This window comes from Vicugna pacos, chromosome 4 (assembly GCF_048564905.1).
Source record: "Vicugna pacos chromosome 4, VicPac4, whole genome shotgun sequence".
Taxonomy (NCBI): Eukaryota; Metazoa; Chordata; class Mammalia; order Artiodactyla; family Camelidae; genus Vicugna; species Vicugna pacos.
Window position 1 is genome coordinate 4,880,030 of NC_132990.1, and position 20,832 is coordinate 4,900,861.

Below are 20,832 nucleotides of genomic sequence, written 5' to 3' on the forward strand. Positions count from 1 at the left end.
CCAGGACTCTGACGCTCCCCAGAGCACTTCCTACCCCGAGTCACTTCCTACCCCGAGTCACGACCTGTTTCATGTATGTCTTCAGCAGTCAACCAGGGGCTCTCTGAGAGCGAGGCATAGAATTGATACCTTTCTGTTACCTAGTGTCCAGCCTAAAGCCTGGGAAGGGAGGTGCTCAACAGAGAGCGCTAAATTAATCAAGCAAAAGAACCATGGAGAGGCAGTGTGACGCCAGTGTGCTGGCTCCAGGATGCTAACTGGCTGGTCCAGTCTGAAAATCTTGGCCCTGTTCAGAACAGCTCACGTGTCTAACAGACGTGTCTGAGGATCAGTTCGCAATGGGGCCAAAGATTAGCAGCCCTGGGGGTAGGTGAGGGGCCTTTGGAAACCTGCGTAAAATTGGTGCAGCATGCTGCGCAGGTGAAAGGGTTCTCAGTCTGGCTTAATAGCTAGCTTAGATTCTGAGATTAGTTAGCAGGAAAGAAGATGTTTCAGTTCCGGAGTATATTCTAGTCTGCTTGCTAAAATACATTGATTGTTGGAATAAAATCGCCTTAACTTTTAAGGAGATCTTTAAAAAGAAGTTTAAGCCTGCTAGCCAAATCATGATCCTAACTGGGAAAGGCAAACTTCGAAGGGCGAAGGTTGGTGGCCGGTGGCCACCATTTAGTGGAGACACTGCTTTAACTCCCACAGTCACAACAAAAGTCTCTTTATGGACCCACAGTGTGTCCCTCAAAAAACATCTGCAATGATAAAATCCAGGTCCCCCAAAGCCAGAGGGCTTGGGGCCATCCAAATGAACTCCATAACCTTATTAGGAAGAGGATGAAAAGAAAGATGACCTCCAAAACTAAAAATGCACTTTGTTGCTCCCATGAAAATTGCTGTATTTGTGCCCTAAAAAGTACTTCTGAAAGAATGCTTAGTCATCACTCAGAAACAGACTTTGGCAACAGCCTAAAGAGGTAATACACCATTTCTATTAATTTTCTTTTCCCTTTTTCTGCACTAGTTCCTAAGGAAACTGCTCCATTCTGTTGAAGGACCTAAAAAGTTAGTCCAAGGCAGGGATGAAAGAAAAGAAAAATTCTCACAGGGAAACGGTTGTTCTTGACTTTAGGAAATGGCCACATCCAATGTGATTTTTACATGAAGAAAACCCATACATCTACTTACAAAAAAAAAAAAAAAAAAAAAGATGGTACATCTGAAACATTTCAGACCTTCCAAAACAAGACACTGTAACTTTTAGAACTTTTCTCTCCTCCATTATTTTCCACAGCAGCTGAGGCCACAGAGTGCCCTTGTCTTGTGTCCTGTATGACTTTCCGAGCCCCTGACTCTGGGGCTCCCCCGTGTGTGTGCCAGCTCCCACTACCCACCTGGGCCCACCCCTGGGTCTGGTGGATCATCCCATGACTCCTGTTGGCTGTGCTCAGAGAGGAAGGTGAAACTTTCTAGGCTGTAACAAGCCGAACAATGGCAGAGTCATTTTTAACATTACAAGTAAAACTGGGCCCTTAATTCCTAAATTGGTCCTCACCTTTTTTCTTCTGGGATGTTCTCCAACAGCATTTGAAGGAAATCCTGGAATAAGAAAAAAGCAAATCATTAAAGATGTCCATCAATAAATAACCCTGCCCGGAGTCGTGCCAGAGACTGAGTGTTCCCAGCTGCTGACAGATCACCTGCTAGGGAAGATAGGCCGACACTGAATTATTAGGCTATATACTCAGTTTATTAATTTACCAGGGCTTCAGTCCAATCAGTTAAAGAGATTTATTTTTGTGAAAACCACAAACAAATTGAAAAAAGAGTAATGTTTGTTATTTTGACCTAACCCAACAGTTTATTTCATTTCATGTTTGACTATTTTCAAAACGCTGGCCATAGCATTAAAGCACCATCCGTCTCTACGTAACCATGTTCTCCCCTACATGAGCTTTCCCTAGAGATCCTATAACACACAGAATAATCTCAACTCTGAGAGGCTAACATAACTAGTGGCTTTTTTTGCATTGCTCTACGAAAAGATAAAGACAAAAATCAAGACAATTAATATCCCGATGGAGGAACAAAGATGTCACAATTCCAAAAATAGTTCACAGGCCCCTGCCTCTATCTGCAGACTCCGCCAGAGTCACTGCGCAAGTCCTCAATTGTTTGACGTTTATGATGTTTCAAAAATAGATTTTGTTTCTAATCTAAAGGCATGACTTGCATACATACCCACTTTATCTTTTACTATGGAAAATGGAAAATTTCAAACACATTTAAAAGTAGCAAAAAAATATAATTAACCTTCATGTAACCATTAACTCACAGCCACTCTACTCTATCCACTTACCTGCCGCCTGTATTAATTAGAATTATATAATTTCATCAGTCAATGTTTCAGTGAACGTCACTAAAAGATAAGGACTCTTAAAACATAACCACAATTCCATAAGACCTAAAAAATATTCACACTTGAATGTTCAAAAATCACATTTATATTTAATTTGCACCTTGAATATTGTGACCAATCTTTTCACCCCATATAATTCTGGAATCTTGATTTGGTCTCAACTAGGTTTGTCAGATAAAATATAGGATTTTTATAGTGTAAGTATGCTCTCAATGTAACTGGGGGCATACCTACACTAAAAAATTATTTGCTGTTTATCTGAAATTCTAAGTTAAATGGGGCTGTGCATTTTTATTTGCCAAATGAGTAAACAAGCCTAGTGTCAACTCTCCCTCATCTGAAGGTTGGATAAGATACATTTTGGATAAATACAGAACATGAAACAAACAAGAACAATATTTAACTTTCTAGGGCCTTGATATTGAACAATAAAAAAGATCTACATTTGAAGGTTTTCTTTTAATAAATGGAAAATAACCTTTTTTATTGTTATTGTTTTTTAACTTTTTAATTGAAGTATAGTCAGTTACAATGTGTCAATTTCTAGCGTTCAGCATAATGCTTCAGTCTTACATATACATACGTATGTTCATTTTCATATTTGTTTTCATTATAGGTCACTACAAGACACTGAAATATAGTTCCCTGTGCTATACAGAAGAAACTTGTTTACCTATTTTATATATAGTAGTTAGTATCTACAAATCTCGAACTCCCAATAAAATAAACTTTTAAATTGGTCCTTGTAAGAGGGCACACGTATAAGCACAGATGATCCAATAGGACACTGCCAAATGAGTGTCCCTCCAGACTGAAGCCCCCAGCACACCAAGTCTGCAGGCCAGACCAGAGCTCTGATGAGATCCATTTAACTCAGAGTGTGAGGTGGAAGCAGCAGTGCAGATCCCCGTATTACAAACAGAGAAATCTGCAAACAATTTGTATGACAAGGTGTTCTTTCTCTATCCTGGCACTAAGTGTAGCCGTTCCTACAGCCGTCCCTTTCTGTGTGTTTCTGGGTGGTTAGGTCCACTTCTTCCAGAGGCAAAGTCTCCCTATTAAGAGTGCGAATGAAAGATTTATTTCTTGCAACCTCTCTTCTCCTTCTAAGACCTTACTTGCCTATTGCTGCTTCACCCAAAATGAATGATTGAAATGTAACAAAATTAATATTAAAAAGATATATCAGTCAAAATGCAAGGGGGCAAATCCAAATAGAATAATGCCTCCCATCTGAAGTCCTTCCTTGCACCTGTAGTGGCTATATGGAGGGAAAATACCAAAGGAAACAGAGTAATATTTAGACTCCAAAGAATTATTTTTTGATTGAGGTTCTTAGAGTCATTATTTTTTATTAATTTAATAGTTATTTTGTAAAAAAGAAAGTTGAATTAGAAATTAACTTTGCACAATCTGATATATTATTAGATTACTGTGCAGATATTTCATTGGCATAATGACAGAATTCCTGCTTTTTAAAAATCCACGTACTGTAATTGTAATTTCTTACTAATTTTACTTCATTATCTCCTTATAGTCCATATCAACTTACCCCATATTTGTCCAGTAATTTATGTTCAATTATGTGGGGGGGAAATTACATTAACTCAGTGGCAAGGGGGAGAATTTAATTGCATGAGAAGCAGGAAATCCAGCGTTAACCTTAATTCTGCCCTTTTGCATTTTCCAATTACAATTGGATCTTTCTTTACAGAAATGCAGAGCACAAATGTTTCAGAATTTTGTGTGAATACAAGTGCAGGAGGTCCCCAAGAAACCCTGCTTCATTTTTTAAGAAAGATAACTGTTCCATTTCTTAGCAGGGGGCATCTGCCTCTTCTTGCCCGGAGCTGAGAACTGGAGGCACACAGCAGCCAGCTGGAGGCTCCCAACCAGTGCTGGGGATGGTGGGGCTAGGGGAGCAAATTGATCACAAAAACTCAGTGCTTCAAGCATCTCTAAGACATGATGCCTTAGAGGCTATGGGAATCCTTGTCTACAGGGCTAGATATTCTTCTGCCCTGGGCTCCATTCAATCACAAAGACACTTGGTCTCATCCAGGCAGTCTTTGTCCCATCAGCGGAATCAATCAACTGGCCCTTCTTATTCCTTTCATAGATATAATCTTAACCACAAAATGCTAGTTTTCCTAGTTCTACTCATAAATTGGCATATGTCCCTTGAATGGACTCATCATAGAAGCTTTTCCTCATTCTCCACAACAGAGTGACATAAAGAGAAAGACGTGTCTTAAGACTATTCCTTTCCTTGCTGCCCGTTTTGAGTTCTTTCCTCTGTCTTCACTCTTCCCTTCAGTGTGCTGGCACTTTTATAAAAGCAACTTACAAATCTCAATTGGACAAGGAGGGCTTTCCTTCAAGGATGATGCTAGCATCAATGGCAGGACTTAGGACATTGATGTTGATCTAGGATCACAACGTCATTTAGCAACAAATACTAGGGTTCCCAGTTTGTCACCACTAGAGCCTGAAAAAACAAAGTTAACCAAAAGCAGAAACAATAATCCTGCCATTTCGACGTGGGGGTGGGGTGAAAATTTATCTGGATCCTTGACAGTTGTTACAAGCTCATGCCTAGTTAAAAAAATACATTCCTTGGGAATTTTTTTTTCATTTTCTATTCTCCTAATAATCTATATGCTAATTAATTAGGTCAGTCCCAGACAGCTTATTTTGATCATCACCTAACAACACTAAATTAAGGATTAAGATTAAAAAAAAAAACTACACTGATTTTGGCACATGGCTAATTTCGTAATTATTTTGTAGTACTGGTAATTATTTTGTAGTATTCAGTAAAAAGCAGGTGCATATTGATTCTACTGGATAACCTGACTGTGACTCTGGCTTGATAATTACATGGATTAGGAATTTTTGTCAGATGTTTTATGAACAATCACCATGGTCATGGGGAAGAGGAAGTAGGTGAGGCAAAACAAAAATCAAAATGTTGAAATAAGGACAATGTTGGCAGGATAAGAACTGAGAAGAAATGAAATGGTCAGGAGCAAGTCATTGTTAAGCTCAAGAAAGAAGTTTTAGTTGGGAAGTAGAAAGATGATAACTTCTGAAATGCTGGGCAGATGGGATGTTCAGAAAGGAAAGAATTCAAAAGTCGGTTGAAAGAAGAAGAAATTGAAGAACTTCTTAATAAAGAAACTGAATCATGGACTTCCTCATCAATAACTAACTAGCAACATAAACAAAAACACAATCCATTAAAAAAAAAAGTCAGCCAAAACTCCACTAACAGCATCCAAACAAGAAAAGAAGCAAAGCCTGTGGCATAAACTTAAAAGACACAACTAAAGAAAGAAACGTAAGATTCCAACACAGCCTCCAACCCTCCCTCTGTGTCGCCCCCTCCCTCACGCTTAGCGGTAGTGGGACTGGTGAGTTGCCCAAACCCCACAAATTCTCCCAAATACCCACACTATTGGAAAGAAACCGGAATATCTTAATTTTTCCTCTTTTTTTTTTTTTGACTGTGAAAATGTTTGCTCAAGTGAGATGAATAAAACTGAAGAAATAAACAACCAAGGATGACACGCTCATGAACTATTTAGGTTCTAGGGCTTCAAGATGAATTGGAGGAACAATATTAATTGAGAGAGTACTTGCAGTGGAAAAAAACTGCACCTGAATTAGATGAAGAGAATCTTGGCTGGGGACATTTAACAAAATTTCAAGAGTTGGTGGAGCTAAATTCTTGCAACAAAGGCTGTACACAGATCCACTGGAGCTCCTCCCCTCCACTCCTTCCATGCATAATATCCAAGTTTCAAACCATAGCTCAGAGAGGAAGAAAAACATGTCTGAGACAAGTAGGGAAAGAAATCAAGGATAATGTTCCAATACAATGAGAATAAATATACAGTCAGGACAGTTCATCTCATGCTGAGAAGGAGCAAGAAAAGAAGTATGGTAACTATGCAAACGAACACAACAAAAACCCACAGAGAGAGACAGAAATAAGAAGCATAACATAAAAGACAAAGAATCCAGTCTTGAAGAAAACATAATCTAAGGAACAGAAGAAAATTCTCCACAAATGTTTTACACTAAAATATAAATTAAAAGAAAATAATGGGAACATAAATTCAGTAAAATGAAAGCTCAAAGACAAGATGACAAAACAATAAAATGAGATGAAAAGAGATATTTCAAAGCAAAGCATTATTTGGGTCCTTAAAAAAGGACTACCACTATTGGAGTATTAATTAAATAGAAACATCAAGGAAAAGAACAGACATTAGAGAAAAAAAATCGTCAATAATGTTATAATCATAACATTAATAATAATAAAGATAATAATATTGCTTGAGATAAACATATGTCATGAAGAACAAAATGACAAAAGCAACTAGAAAATAACAGGTATGGAGGACAAACAGGACATAACATAAGGATAACTGGTAACCTTGAAATTCAGAACCCTGCAAGGGAAAAAAAGGAATGTGTTCAAAGATACAATTAAGACAATTTTATGGAAAGAAAAAAGAATAGACACTAAGACTGAAAATGCACACTGTTTTCCAGGAAAAAAAAATTTGCAGACTCACGGACAACAAGCCATTTTTTGATTAAATTTCTAAACATCAAAGGTAAAGAAAGAATTCTTCTGTTACCTGAGTGGTAGAAAGAGGGAAAAACTGGCTGACTTCAAAAGTTTCAACAGCAGTATTTAATGCCAGAAGGCAGTTGAGCCATAGCCACAAAGTTCTGGGGCAATGAAAATATGGCCCAAGAATATTATATCCAGTCAGTTTGTAATTCAAATATAAAGGTAACAGACAAACATTTTCAAGCACCCTGAACATCAACTTCATAATTAAATTTAACCAACAAAGAACTGAATCAAAATAAAGCACTCATGAATATGGAAGCATGGTGACATGACTGGAGGTGAATATCAATATCCTTTAAATACAGAGCGAGGACTTTACAACTGTGAAAATTATAGCTACAACACACATTTTAATGATATAAACCTTAACTGGGTAAAAATATTAATTAAGAAAAATCTAGAATTGGGTGAAAAGTAGGAGAAATACATAACTACTGATTTCCTGATCTTTTACATCAGTGAATAAACTGAAGCTTTCTAAAAATGAAATATATACCTAAAGAGAAAAAGGTAACAATTTGAACCTCCTCTGAAAGAGTTTTTATACAAACAAGGACCTACTGTATAGCACAGGGGATTATACTCAATATCTTATAATAACCTATAGCAGAAAAGAATCTGAAAAAAGAGTATATATATGAATAACTGAATCACTATGCTGTACACCTGAAATTAACACATGGTAAATCAACTATATTTCAATTAAAAAAACAAGGTAAAAAGAGTTTTTTTTGGTTTTTTTTGTTTTTTTTTTTTTTTGGTAATTGTGATTCTTAACCAGAGAAGAGTCTTTTAGGAAATGATCTTTCTTACATTTACTTGAAGTTCAAGAAAGTCTTTCATATTCACTTTAGTTTCTCTTTCACTTGCTAAAATCAAGTAAAATAAAATTTAAAACATTTCGTTAAAAAGCACATATAATTCTATTTTTATAGAATTATTTCTAAATACATCCCTGTATCTATACATGTTTATAAACATACACAGACATCTATATGTACTATAACCTATATACACACAGGTATGTGTATCATATATAATATATAGAAAGAAAGAAACAGTGCAGTTTCTCAAATGACATTCACCTAATTTTAATGGTAGATATTCATGGATTGTGAGATTTAGAATGATATTTTACATTCTCTTTGTACCCTTTGATATTGCTTAAATTTTTTTATGAGTGTCAGGTGAAAAAGCAACAATTTTGAAACTAACTATGAGACTGGCAAAAGGACAAAACTAGAGATCAATAGAATAGAATTGAAAGTCCACAAAAAACTCTTATATTTATGGTCAACTGATTTCCAACAAGGGTGCCAAGACACTATAATGGAGGGAGAGAATATAGTCTTTTTGACAGATGGTCATGAGACAACTGGATATCCACATGCAAAAGAAGGAAGCGGGACCATCTACCTCACACCCTACACAAAAATTAATTCGAAATGGATGAGGTCTAAATATAAGAGCTAACACTACAAAGCTCTTAGAACAAAACATAGGAGTAATTTTAATCAGGCAAAAAAAATTTACAAATCATAAATCTGATAAAGGACTTGAATCTAGAATATGTAAAGTACCCTTACAACTCAATAATAAAAGACAACCCAAATAAAAAAATCAGCAAGGGGCCTAAATAGACATTTCCCCCCAAAAGATACACAAATAGCCAGTAAGTCCATGAAAAAATGCTCAATATGATTAGCTACCAGAAAAACGCAATTAAAACCACAAAGAGATACCACTTCACATCCATCACACCCACCATAATGGCTATTATAAAAAAAAAAAAGCAGAACAATAAATGGTGGTGAGGATGTGGAGAAAATGGAACCCTTGTGAATTGCTGGTGAGAATGTAAAATGGTGCAACCCTTGTGGAAAACAGTACGGCAGTTGCTCAAAAAACTGAATTATCATATAACCTAGCAATTCCACTTTGACGTATATACACAAAAGAATTGAAAGTAGTGATTCAAACAGATATTTGTACACTAACATTCACTGCAACACTTCTCACAAGAGCCAAGAGGTGTAGACAACCCAAGTGTCCATTAACAGATGACCAGATAAACCAAGTGTGGTATATACACAGACAATGTCTGAGTCTTAAAAAGGAAGGAAACTGACTCATGCTATAACATGGATGGACCTTGAAGACATTTTGCTAAGTGAAAGAAGCCAATACAAAAGGGCAAACACTGTATTATTCCATTTGCATTAAGGTACCCATGTCGAAGTCAGAGACAGAAAATAGAATGGTGGTTGCCAGGGGCTTGGGGGAGGGAAGAATGTGGAGTTATTGTTTAATGGATACAAGTTTCACTTGGGGAAGATGAAAATGTTCTGGGGATGCGTGGTGGTGAGAATTGCACAACAATGTGAGTGTACTTAATGCACTAACTGTACACTTAAAAATGGTGAAAATGGTGTATTTTCTTATGTGTACTTTACCACAATTTAACAGGTAAAAAGTGAAATAAAAACAGAGGAATGAAGTACTGATGCACACTACAACATGAACGTTGAAAACATTATGCTCAGTGAAACAAGCCAGTCACAAAAGGCCACATCTTACTGGCCTCCATTTGTATAAATGTCTCCATTTATACGGAATGTCCAGAATAGGCAAATGCGTAGAGACAGAAAGTGGGTTAGTGGTTGCCTACGACTGAGGGGAGGTGGATATGAGGCAGTGACTGCTAATGGATTTGGGGTTTCTTCTGGGGGTGATGAAAATGTTCTGGAATTAGAGTGGTGATGGTTGCCCAACTTCGGGAATACACCCAAAACCACTGACTTGTACACTTGAAAAGGGCGAATTTCATGGTATGTGAGTTATACCTCAATAAAGCTGTTTTTTCGAAAAACAACAAAACTGTAATTCAAAAGAAGTAAACAGAAGGAAAATGGAATGATCTGGAGGAGGGAGCACGGAGTGTTCCATGGGAAGTTGACAGCAGAACCTCAGAACTCACGGGAAACGCAACGAGCTCCTTTAACGCTACAGTATATTGGTGAGAAGTGGTTTTTAGCCATAGGCATTTGGGCTGTTCAGCCAGCCAGTCCTAGAAGACTCCTGAGCCAGCTTTCAAGCTGCCCTTCCAAACACTGTTTAGGAAGACCTCCTCTCCCCTCAAGTGAAAGAATAAAAAGAACGTGGAGATGAGGAATAATGGCCATCCAGTCTTGTTACACGCACGCTATTCCCTGCATACGTGCTCAGATCATACACGCACATCCTGTACGCTGAACGTCGTGGACAATGCGACTTTAAAACTGCGTATGAGCACAAGAGTCTAATATCAAAAACACACATCCGTCCATTCTGTGCTGAGACAGCACATCCTTTATTCTCCATCAGCTACGAGCACTGTTTTCAGAGCCTCCACCTCTCTGTTAACTTTCTCACTGAGTGCAGCTCGGCCCCACACCCGTGTAAACAGAGTCTTCCTCCGGCACTTCTGTGGCCAGGCTGTCTGACTACTTCAGTGTATCTTGTCTTTAATCTATTTGTTTATCAAATACATACGGTGGGTGCACGGCGTGTGAATCATTACTAAATACTGGTGAAACAGAGAGCGTGGTCTAGCCCTGCTGAGCGTATCCACAAAATGGAAGAGACAGAAAAGAAACAAATGGACCCATAAAGGAAAACGTAATTAAAACGGTGGTGACAGCAATGAAGGTAACTAAAAGCGCAAAGGACGGAGGAGAAGAGGGTGGATGCACATCTCTTTAGCTGGAGTGTCTCCGAGATGGAAGCACTGAAGCTGAGACCAAGGATGAGGAGGAGCCAGCCTTGCAAAGCTCATTCCAGGCAGAGGGGACAGCACGACTGTTTTGTTTTTGTTTTCAAGGCCCCTTAAGGCGCAACTCCCCACATCACTGCGCACAGGACAGCTCTGGGTTACAGTCTGTCCTAAACCACAGGGAGATTGCCCTCCCAAAAACAACACTGCCTTGTGTCCACTCCATTAACTTCCTATTTTTCCTATCGTATTAAACCGTAAATCTTTCCCCTCCTCTTTCACACTCACATAATCTAGCCGCCACATGCCACACCCCCTCCAGGTGTATATCATGGACTCGTGAGGACTCATAAATTACCTGGGAAAGAATCAGCTGCCCGTGATATGTGTGCACAAACTTTCTTAAAAATGAAAAATAGGTGTCATCTCCAAGTCTCTGGGCGAGGAACCGGAGAAGGAAGTAGCCCTGAAGAAAGGAAGAAGAATTTAAAGAGATGCCTATTGTGGGTTCATCAGAAAAATGCTCACAAAGCCAACACTAACTTACCCACCAGAGCTTTATGCACATCTAGGATGCTCTACCTGACTCGTCCCAGGCAGCCCTTTACATTCTTGGTAGTAAGGCTGGGTCTGGAACTTCAGGATCAGCTGCTTTGCTTTCAACCCACCTGTCAATGGTCTCACCAGCTTGTCGTTCCCTGGTTTACGTGAAGCCCGATGTCCATCTCGGACCACAAGGGAAGAGGGGTCCAGCTCCTCTCCCCCTCAGCTGTCAGGAAAGGCCTTTACAGCCTAAAATACTTCCTTATTACTCCCGTCTTCCCGTTGGAACCTGACAGCAGTTTTAAGATTCTGCCCTTCAAAGCTGACGTGAAGCAGGGAGACGGGAGGTACCGAGGGGAATCGTTCAGCTTCCTTTGACTCATGCCTCATTTTTTGGGTACGAAATGCTTTAATGATTGGACAGTCAGGTATCTAAGTCAAATGTCACTACAATGTTGACGGGTTTTTCGTTTGGCCCCAACCTTGTTACTCACCTTCACTATTTTTACACGTAAAAGCTAAAAAGTGCTGCATCGTGGTAACTGCCTTCTGCCACTCAGGTGTGCTTACCTTCAGGTAATGAACCTGCATGAAGACCTTCTCCGGATTGAGCCCATGTTTGATGACAGATGATCCTGAGTCACTCACGTGGCCCGTTTTCTCTTTATTAGGTCTAAAAGGATGCAATAAAATTTTCTTTCAGCATCTTCTTAACTAATTGGACCATAATATCGTCTTATTTCTTACTTTCAGAGTTGCTCAACAGCATTTTAATTCTATTTAGTAGTACCAGGTATAATTTAATAAAACAGTTTACATTATACATTCATACACTGAACAAGGAGAGATTTATATTTAGGTTGGCAACCTGAGGTTGGCCGTTGGCAATATTTTACATCCAGGATTAAAGCTTGCCAGACCCGCAAGGAATCTAAGCTCCAATGTGAAATTATTAAAGAAACTATACACTTTTCTTTTGGTGAGAATGATGGATTGGGAAGTGCAATGGAAAATGCAGCTTTACTTGGAAGAGTAAAGAACTTACATCTTTTCCAAAAATTCTGAAAGCCCCAATGTTATCCATTTCTCTTGATTTGCATTTAGTAATTAAGGCTCCTTTAAGAAATATTTGTACTCTGAAGCCATTTCAGAATCACAAAAACAAAACCGAAAAAGTCACAGAGGCCCATGTTTTTGCAACAGGTAGAGACATCAGTAATCACATACTTCAACGTCCTCGTTTCACAAATGAGGGCAACAGGCACACAGAAATTAAGTCTGTATTCAAGGTCTCACAGCTTGTTTTGATTCATGGGGACATTAAAGTTGAAACCAACGCCTCCTTATTGTCTATCAGAATGTTCTCCATTATGCTCTATGGTTATAAATGTTTTTAAAAATTCCTTTAATAAAATATAATCATGTTACAGTGACACTTCAACGACTAGCTAAGATCAAAATAAGTGACAAGCTATTTGCAGATTTCAGCTGTTCAAAACCCAGTCACTGATTGGACAAACACTGAAGAGCATGTGCTGGGGTGAGGGGAAGGCAAGGGCTGACAAGAGGGCTGACATGGACAGGCGACAGGTTATCTTTAAAAGGTAGCTGGTGTTACACAGCCTTTGGAATCTGGGAGACCTAGTGTTCAATCTCAGCCCTACTACTTACTACCTGTTACTTACTAGCAGGTTATTAAAATTCTCTAATCCTCAATTTACTCACCTGCAAAATGGGCATAACCTTACCTATCTCCCCAGGTCCTGTGGGGAATAATTGAAATTATACCCTCAAAGCCTCCCGTGAAGGCTGGGGATGTAGAAATTCCTCAATAAACTTAGTAACATTTTCTAAAGTTGTTAGCAATAAATATTGCAAAATTCAAGGTTGTTCATCTGATGTTAGAGGCAATGGATTTCAGGGGTTCATCCACTTAGTCCTAAATGCCCACAGACAAAACATGTAAGGGTGCTGGACTGAACAGAAGCTCCTGAGGAGGACCAAATCAGCCCCCTTGCAATCTGCTCTAGCTGCCAAGCAAAGAGCTCCTGATTAAGTCTCTGCTGACTCTTCCAGCACACTGTCCCAGCAGACACAAGGCACAGAACCAGCAGACCCCCAAAGGAGGGACAACGGCAGCCAACCATTAGAACCAACTGCATAGTCTGAATTTTTCTAGTTGATCCCTGACTTACCTACGTGACCATACTTGCAGGAATAACTAGTCCCTTTCATCTTCATTTAAGACTCCATTGAAAAGCATGAGCTTTATTCCTGCTCTCAAGTTGTCCTGGAGTTGAGTGTTTTTATAAAGAAAGCCATGCTGGCTTTGATAGCACAGTCCACCACCCACAGCCTTGGGGGTAGGAAGACTTCCCAGTGTCAGACTAAATTCAAACCAGGTTCCCCAGCCCCAAGAGGGACAGAGTTGCTGTGAGTTTCTTGTGCCCTTGAGCTCTGAATGGAGACTGTTAGCAGGAGAGGAACACAGGAAAGCAACCTAAAATCTCTGCTCCAAAAGCTGGCTTCCAGACTCAAGTTCCTAATGATGACTTTGGTCAGTGCTTTTCTCCTTTGACTAAAAATATCCTTCCAGAAAGCATCCCTCTTTCACTCTCCTCTTCCCCTATCTCCAAAAGAAGAGGCATTCAGGAAAATTCTTTCATGCTGACAGCATCCAAGGCAAACGTACAAGTCCCCAAGAGACTCCTTTTAAAGGAGACGTGGTGCTGGAGAGAGCAGTGCCCAGGCAAGCTTTGCGAGAAATCAGAGGGGATGGGTTTTACGAGGAAAAGATACTCCACAAGTGGAAAAGGGGTGGCTTCCATTTCTGGTGCTCATAATACCCTTTCTCCATGTCTGCTTGGGGAGACAATGCACCGAGAAAAAAAGCAGGAGACAGAGGAACTACCACTACACGCAACAGCAGAGGACTCTCACAGGTGAGTGAAAGAAGTCGCACCCCAAAGACTACATACAAATGTACGATTGCGTTTAAATGAATCAAAGAACAGGCAAAACAGACCTATGGGGATACAGAATGGAGTAACGGTTACCTTTGGGAGGGAGTACTGATGGAGTGGAGGAGAAGGAAGGAAGGTTTCTGGGATGGTGGGAATGTTCTGTATATTAAGCTGAGTGGTGCTTTCATGAGGACAAATAGTGCATTACATCGGATGTATATTTCATTACCGTGGATGTATATTTCAATTAGAAAGTGAAGAAAAAATAGATGCACATGAAACAGTACATTTTGTGAGAATAAAATGGAATCAGCCGAGAAAGGGGACTTTGCTGATCGTGGGCCATGAGCACCTGACTAGGGTTAACCACGCCCTCTACACCTAGGGACCAATTAAATAAAAAAAAATTTAATGACATTGTGAAAGGCAGGAAGAACTGTAGAAAATACAGTTGGCTCAGTCTATTCCCATTCTCACCCACCTTCTTCCCTGACACTTGAATAATTAAGTCTGAAAAGTTAAATGCTTACTTTCCAAGGGTCCTTGCAGCTACAGTCAATCCAAAGCCATAGTCCAGGCTACGGAGACAAAAGCAGTGTCTGCTGTGGTTGGGAGTGGGGTTCTGGGACAGTTTTTGCTTTCCTTACAAAAGGGGAAATATGACTGGAGTATTCCTGTTGTCCCCAAACATGGTGGATGGAGCTGCAGCAGCCACCTTGCAACCACGAGGCAGCAAATCAATATGCTGTGGAGACCAGGATGGTATGAAAGAAGGTAAACAGTTTTTGACAGTACCATTCAGCTGCTGGCCAGCCCAAGACTTCCTGCCTTCACACTTCTTATAGGATGAGAAAAATAACCCTCGTTTGTATAAGTCAACATTGCTTTACTGTTCTATTAATTGAAGCTAGATTCCTATCTAATGGATGGAGAATTGAACTAATACTAATAGTTACCACCCGTTACCTCCCCGTGCTAGGTACTCTGCCAAGCTCTATCCTCACAAGAACCTGATGGAGCAGGTACTGTGATTAGGCCCATTTAAAAGTGGAGGAAAGTGAGGCCTGGTGATGACCAAAAAGCTACTTAGTGGCAGAGCTGAGGCTGGAACCCGGGTCCATGAAACATCGAAGTCCTTGCTGCATTCTGGAGCCTCCCCAAGATCCAAGCCCCTGTCTTGGTTGTGCCAAATACGATGGGGAGAACCTGAGACAACTTGTTTACTCTCCCTGCAGCTCAATTTCCTCACTGTAAAGAGTGTGATGAGGCCAAGATAATATGAAAGCACTTCGTAAACATAAAAGTGTTAAGCATCTCTTCCACACTATACGCCAGTGTTTATTTCCTTGGCTGGAATACATGGAATGCGAGAGATCAAGTTACCAAGGTCGTTTGGGCTTAACTGCCCTTGGTTTCTGTTGTACCTGGCACCAAATGTAACAACCGAGATTAGCATGACCTTTCCCTGCCCACCTCCTTCCTTTCCCGCTGCATTCACAGCAGCAGTACGGACATTTAAAAAGCTGTCTGATGGCAGTGAGATTTGATACACAGCGATGTGATTTGGAATCAAACCTCCTGAAGAAAGAACTGATTCTGCAGGACTACCGCCAAGGGTGGGATTTGCGAAAATGCCACTGAAAGGTGCTCAGGCGTGTCAGCCTGGGTCTGAACACCTCCTGCCCTGCCACAGCTCAGACGGGCCGTCTGCCAGCATTCTCTGTCTTGTACTCCTTGGCAGTAAAAGTGAGAGCCACGAGATATCTTCATCTACAAACTCGCTACTGAGCTTGGGATAAGCAGCCCAGAAACGAGACAGAAAGGGATTAATCAGCATTCCAGTATCCTTGTCTATCAGCTGCAGCTGCCCCACAGGGTCTGACGGGCCGGGAGCAGGGCCTCACTCACCCCGCAGTGACAGAGGAAGTTAAATACTACCTTTGTGGAGGCTCTGGCCTCACGGTACCAATTGGAGCCCCGAACACACAAGCAAGATCTCCTGGGGAAGCAGCGTAACAGACTGGTTGACAGTTTGGGTGTAAATCTTGACCTTGCCGCCCAAGTGCCACATAATCTTGAGTGAGTCTCACAGTCTCACGGAGCCCAGTTCTTTCATATCTAAGAAGCAGACGAGAGTGACCGTGGCACCGCATTAGACTGTGGCAGGGTCTGAAAGCGCTTAGCCAGAGTGCCTGTTGGCATTTTGTAAGCACAATAAAAGTGATGGTATTCTCATGGTGATGAATACTGGTTGGGGTCAGGGAGTGCCAGCTAAACCTTCCTCTGACAGGCAAAGACATTAGAAAGATGTCACCCTAGCGGAGAGGATATATAGCTCAGTGGTAGAATGTCTGCTTAGCATGCACAAGGTCCTGGGTTCAATCCCCAGTACCTCCACTAAAAAATAAAAATAAATAAATAAACCTAATTACTTCTTTCCACAAAATAAATAAATAATTTAAGAAAGAAAGAAAGATCACCCCATAGTTACAATATGCACAAAGCAGGGAAAATGGTACACAGGAATTCTTTACTTTGGTGACTGCTTGCGAGTCTAAAATTATTCCAAAATAAAAGAATTAAAAAAAAAAAAAAGACCAGGCACATAAATGTAGCCTTATATCTTCCCTCTGCGGGAGCCCTGATTTTGAGAGTAAACCCTTCAGGGGCTGGTCTGTAAGCCTGTTCCTGGCTGCACTGTCATTAGAAAACAAATAAAAAGAAATAACAAATTTCAGGTGTTGCTGAAATTCTGGTAAGCTAGTTCTGGGCATACTCCTGACACATATTTCCCCCCTTCTCCTCCTGCCCAGTTTACACCACTCTGTGAAAAGATTACTAAAATTCTGGGTGAAAAAATGGAGGCAGAATGATGGAAAGTACAGGAATTTTATATCCTCCATTTGTTTCTGCAACAATTTTTCCATCTACAAAATGTGCATAATGAACCCTTGCCACCGCCTTGCCTTTGGATGGCGCTTCCAAAGAGAACTAGACCAAAAGCTGCGCACACCTTTAACTAATGAAATTGTATTGTGTCAAGGCTACTGCTCGTCTGTGTGCTTTTCACAATGGATTTAACAGCTGCCCAGAATGAAGGTTTTTTTTCCCATCAGGGACCATTATCCTATAGCAGACACAGCAGGATATCACTCTGGTGTTGAAAAAGGCAATTGCTAAAATGATTTAAGACAGAAAGAGGCATTTCTCCAAGGAGCCAGAGGAAAGTGAAGAAGGAATATCTGTCCCCTAATGGTGAAAGGAGCCAGTGGTCGGTACCAACAGGAGGAGAGGTCAGCTGCTGAAGATGACAGGACCCTGTAGTTAGTAGAACTGTGGAAAAACAAAAAAACCTCACAAATTTTAATAAGCAGGGTAGGAAGATGAAAGATGAAACTTAGGGCTGTCCCCAAGGAATGATGACTTATCTGGCTTAACAAATTTGCAAATGAGTGGAGTCTGGAAGTCTAACTGGTTGACTGACAGCATCCACAGTCAAGAACAGCAACCATAGATGGAATGAGGATCCAGAATTAATAACACAATTGTTAATAAGGACAAAAAGGTTTTCAAAAGGAAGCATTCACCTCTGAAAAAAATTTAGTGTATTAAATTGTCTGTAAATTCAACAGGCAGCAATGGGTGACTGCTGTGGAGAGCTGGGCTCCAGAGCCAGATTTACCTCTGCTTTCATCCTGGCTCTTGTCACTTACTAGCAGGAGAAAGGTGGTCAACTGCTATATGCCTGTTTCCTCTTCTATCAAATGGGGAGGAAGATGATACTAGTACATATCCCACAGAGCCATTTTGAGGATTAAAAGAGGTAATGTATGCAGAGTGCTTAGAATAGTGCTTGGCATATCGGAAACACTCAGTGAATGGTATGTTACTAAGGAGAAAAAAATACACAGGAGTTAGAACAGGAGTTAAGGAAGACTGCCATGAGAAGACGTATGACACTGAATTTAAAAATGAAGTATGGTATGTAGTTGAGTGCATTCAACTAACTCTGTTAATGCTTGTCTTTTCTTTTCTAGACTATCCAGTTCAAGGGAAGAAATTATATTGTTCCAGTGCATTCTTTATGGGTATAACCTCAAACAAAGTGCTGCATTTGGGTGACACACCTGGAGAACGCAGCCCTTGTCAACGGAGAGCATCACAAAGACCCAAGCCCAAGAAGGGAACTGTTCTCCCAGCCCTGTAGTATATGGAACAAATTTACCAAAGCCTGCAACCTAGCGACTAGAAAACGGAAGACAATGGTCTTCAGAGATGTGGACTGTTCGGATGAGAAGGTGAGTCCTGTGCAACCCTGGAGGTAAGGGCTAAGAGGACAGGACACACTTCCCAGGGAGACAGGTTCCAGTCCAATCTAAGGAAGTCCATTCTAAGACAAGCTGCTCCCACAGGGAAGCTGTTGCTTGCTGGAGCGGTGAGATCTGGATCCTGGGAATACTCAGTTAGAAGCTGGGTGGCTGTCACGGATATGCAAGGTTAGGCAAAATCACTTTTAAGGTCCTTTCTGACCCTAATATTCTATGACTTTATGAGCTAAAATAGCCCAGAATATATTTAAGCTGCAGCACTTAGAAGTAAAACTTTATTCATCCACTGCAGTGGAGGCAGTAGGTTTGCTATGCAGTCTTGGCCTCGCTAAATCCACCAAAGGTGACTTTGATTTAAAAAAAACCTAAATGAATTAGAGGCACCATAACTGAATTTTATTCAACCACATATATTCGGGGATAGACTTAGCTAACGAGTATAGGATTCATGCACTACAAGGCTCTCATTATGTTTTTTGCAGTGTTGTGTTCCAGGGTGCATGTGCACCACATCTGAACGCCTGTCCTCATGAGCCAGGGTAAAAGGGACCGCCTGCTATTCAGGGCTGAAGTGATCATAATGAAACACAGGCTGTCAGTCCGCTCTACACATTCAGCACACAGGAATACAGAGAACCTGAAAAATCACAGGAAGCCAAAGTAGAAAGGGTAAAAATGGAAAACTTTTTCTGTAATGTGTCAGAAAAACCCCAAAAAACCCCATGACTCTATCTCGGAAAGAGGCAAATGAGACAAACACTGACTTCATTTTACAAGGGGAGGCTGGAAGCACGTTTTGAACACCAACAGCATGTGTGCCGAGATAATGGGAAGGATCGGCTCGTCTTATGACTCAAAGAAGAGCAGATGGTCTGTGGGAGCCGGAGAAGGACTTTTCCCTCCTCGGTGGAGGCTGCACGGTGCTGGGGACGAGAGGCAGCGGCGACGGAGGGCTCGCCTGAGTCTGAAGCCCAACCAGGATGTAAAACAGGACGACTAGTTGGGAGACCAGCTCTCTCCTCAGTCTTGCGGGCAACTGCGTACTCTCTGGGTCTTACATGTAACATGCGGTGCATTAATAGTAAGTGTAAGACTGTTTACCACGGTATCGTTTGTGAAATCAAAAATACTGGAAATTACCAAAGCTTCCAATGGTTAACCAATGGTTAGTTAGTCATGGAATGTTCATATCCTGGAATATTCTGTAGCAGTTTAAAAAAACCCCAAAAGACCCACATGTGTCGATAACAGAACAATGGTAAGGATCATAGAGGGTGGAAAAAATTCACACACACACACTTGTACTTGAGGGATGCTTTCCTGCAAGTGAATCATCTCTGTGTGGGGCTTGTTGCACCACAGACACTAAGGAGATGTCTTCCTGGCATCCAGCACTAGAAATGGCTCCTCAGTTCTCATCCAATGCCCTGAGGACACCGGCTGCCTCCTGCCATAATTTCTTCTTTCATCTCTCCTCCAAACACTTGCTGGTCAACCCTGCTGAAGCTACAATGATCTTATGTTATAGAACATCCAGTGATTTCTATCAATTCCTCTCTTTTAAAAATCGAGATTATAATTCACATATCATAAAATTCACCATTTAAAAAATGTACAGTTCAGTGGTTTTTAGTACATTCAGAAGGTTGTGCAACCATCACGTACTGGTTCTACTAATTCCAGAACATTTTCATCACCCCCAAAAGAAACCCCATAACCACTGGCAGTCACATTCCATCTTTTCCCCTGCAGCCCCAGACAACAACCACTCATCTACTTCTTGTCTCCAAAGATTTGCCTATTCTGGATATTTCAGATAAATGGGATCATACAATATGTGGCCTTTTGTGTACAGCTTCTTTCAGTTAACATAGTGTTTTCAAGATTTGTCCACTTTCGTACACATTATCAGCCCTTCATTGCTTTTAATGGCTAATATCCCATTGCATGGATATACGTTTTATTTATCCATTCATCTGTTGACAGACATTACGGTTGTTTCCACTTTTTGGCTGTTAAGAATAATGCTTCTATGAGCATTCATGTTCACGTTTCTGTGTGGACTTGTGTTTCCACTTCTTGTATATACTTTGGAGTGAAATTGCTGATTTATATGGTAACCCTATGTTTAACCTTCTGAGGATCTGCTGGCCTGCTTTCCAGGGGAGCTGCGCCATCTTACATTCCCA

General features: G+C 40.6%; 1 protein-coding gene across 7 annotated transcripts in view; it reads right to left on the reverse strand.

Moving 5' to 3' along the window:
- AOPEP (aminopeptidase O (putative)) overlaps positions 1-20,832 on the reverse strand; it is a 325,297-nt gene that overhangs the window by 105,797 nt on the left and 198,668 nt on the right. For all 7 annotated transcript variants that reach the window (XR_012071832.1, XR_012071833.1, XR_012071834.1 and 4 more), the window contains 3 exons: positions 11,923-12,025; positions 11,168-11,275; positions 1,547-1,590 (listed from right to left, as the gene is read on the reverse strand). Coding sequence is in view for 4 of the 7 variants with exons in the window: in XM_072959171.1 (XP_072815272.1) it covers positions 1,547-1,590; positions 11,168-11,275; positions 11,923-12,025 (255 nt within the window). In the remaining 3 variants the exon portion in view is untranslated. The remainder of the gene's footprint in view (positions 1-1,546; positions 1,591-11,167; positions 11,276-11,922; positions 12,026-20,832) is intronic.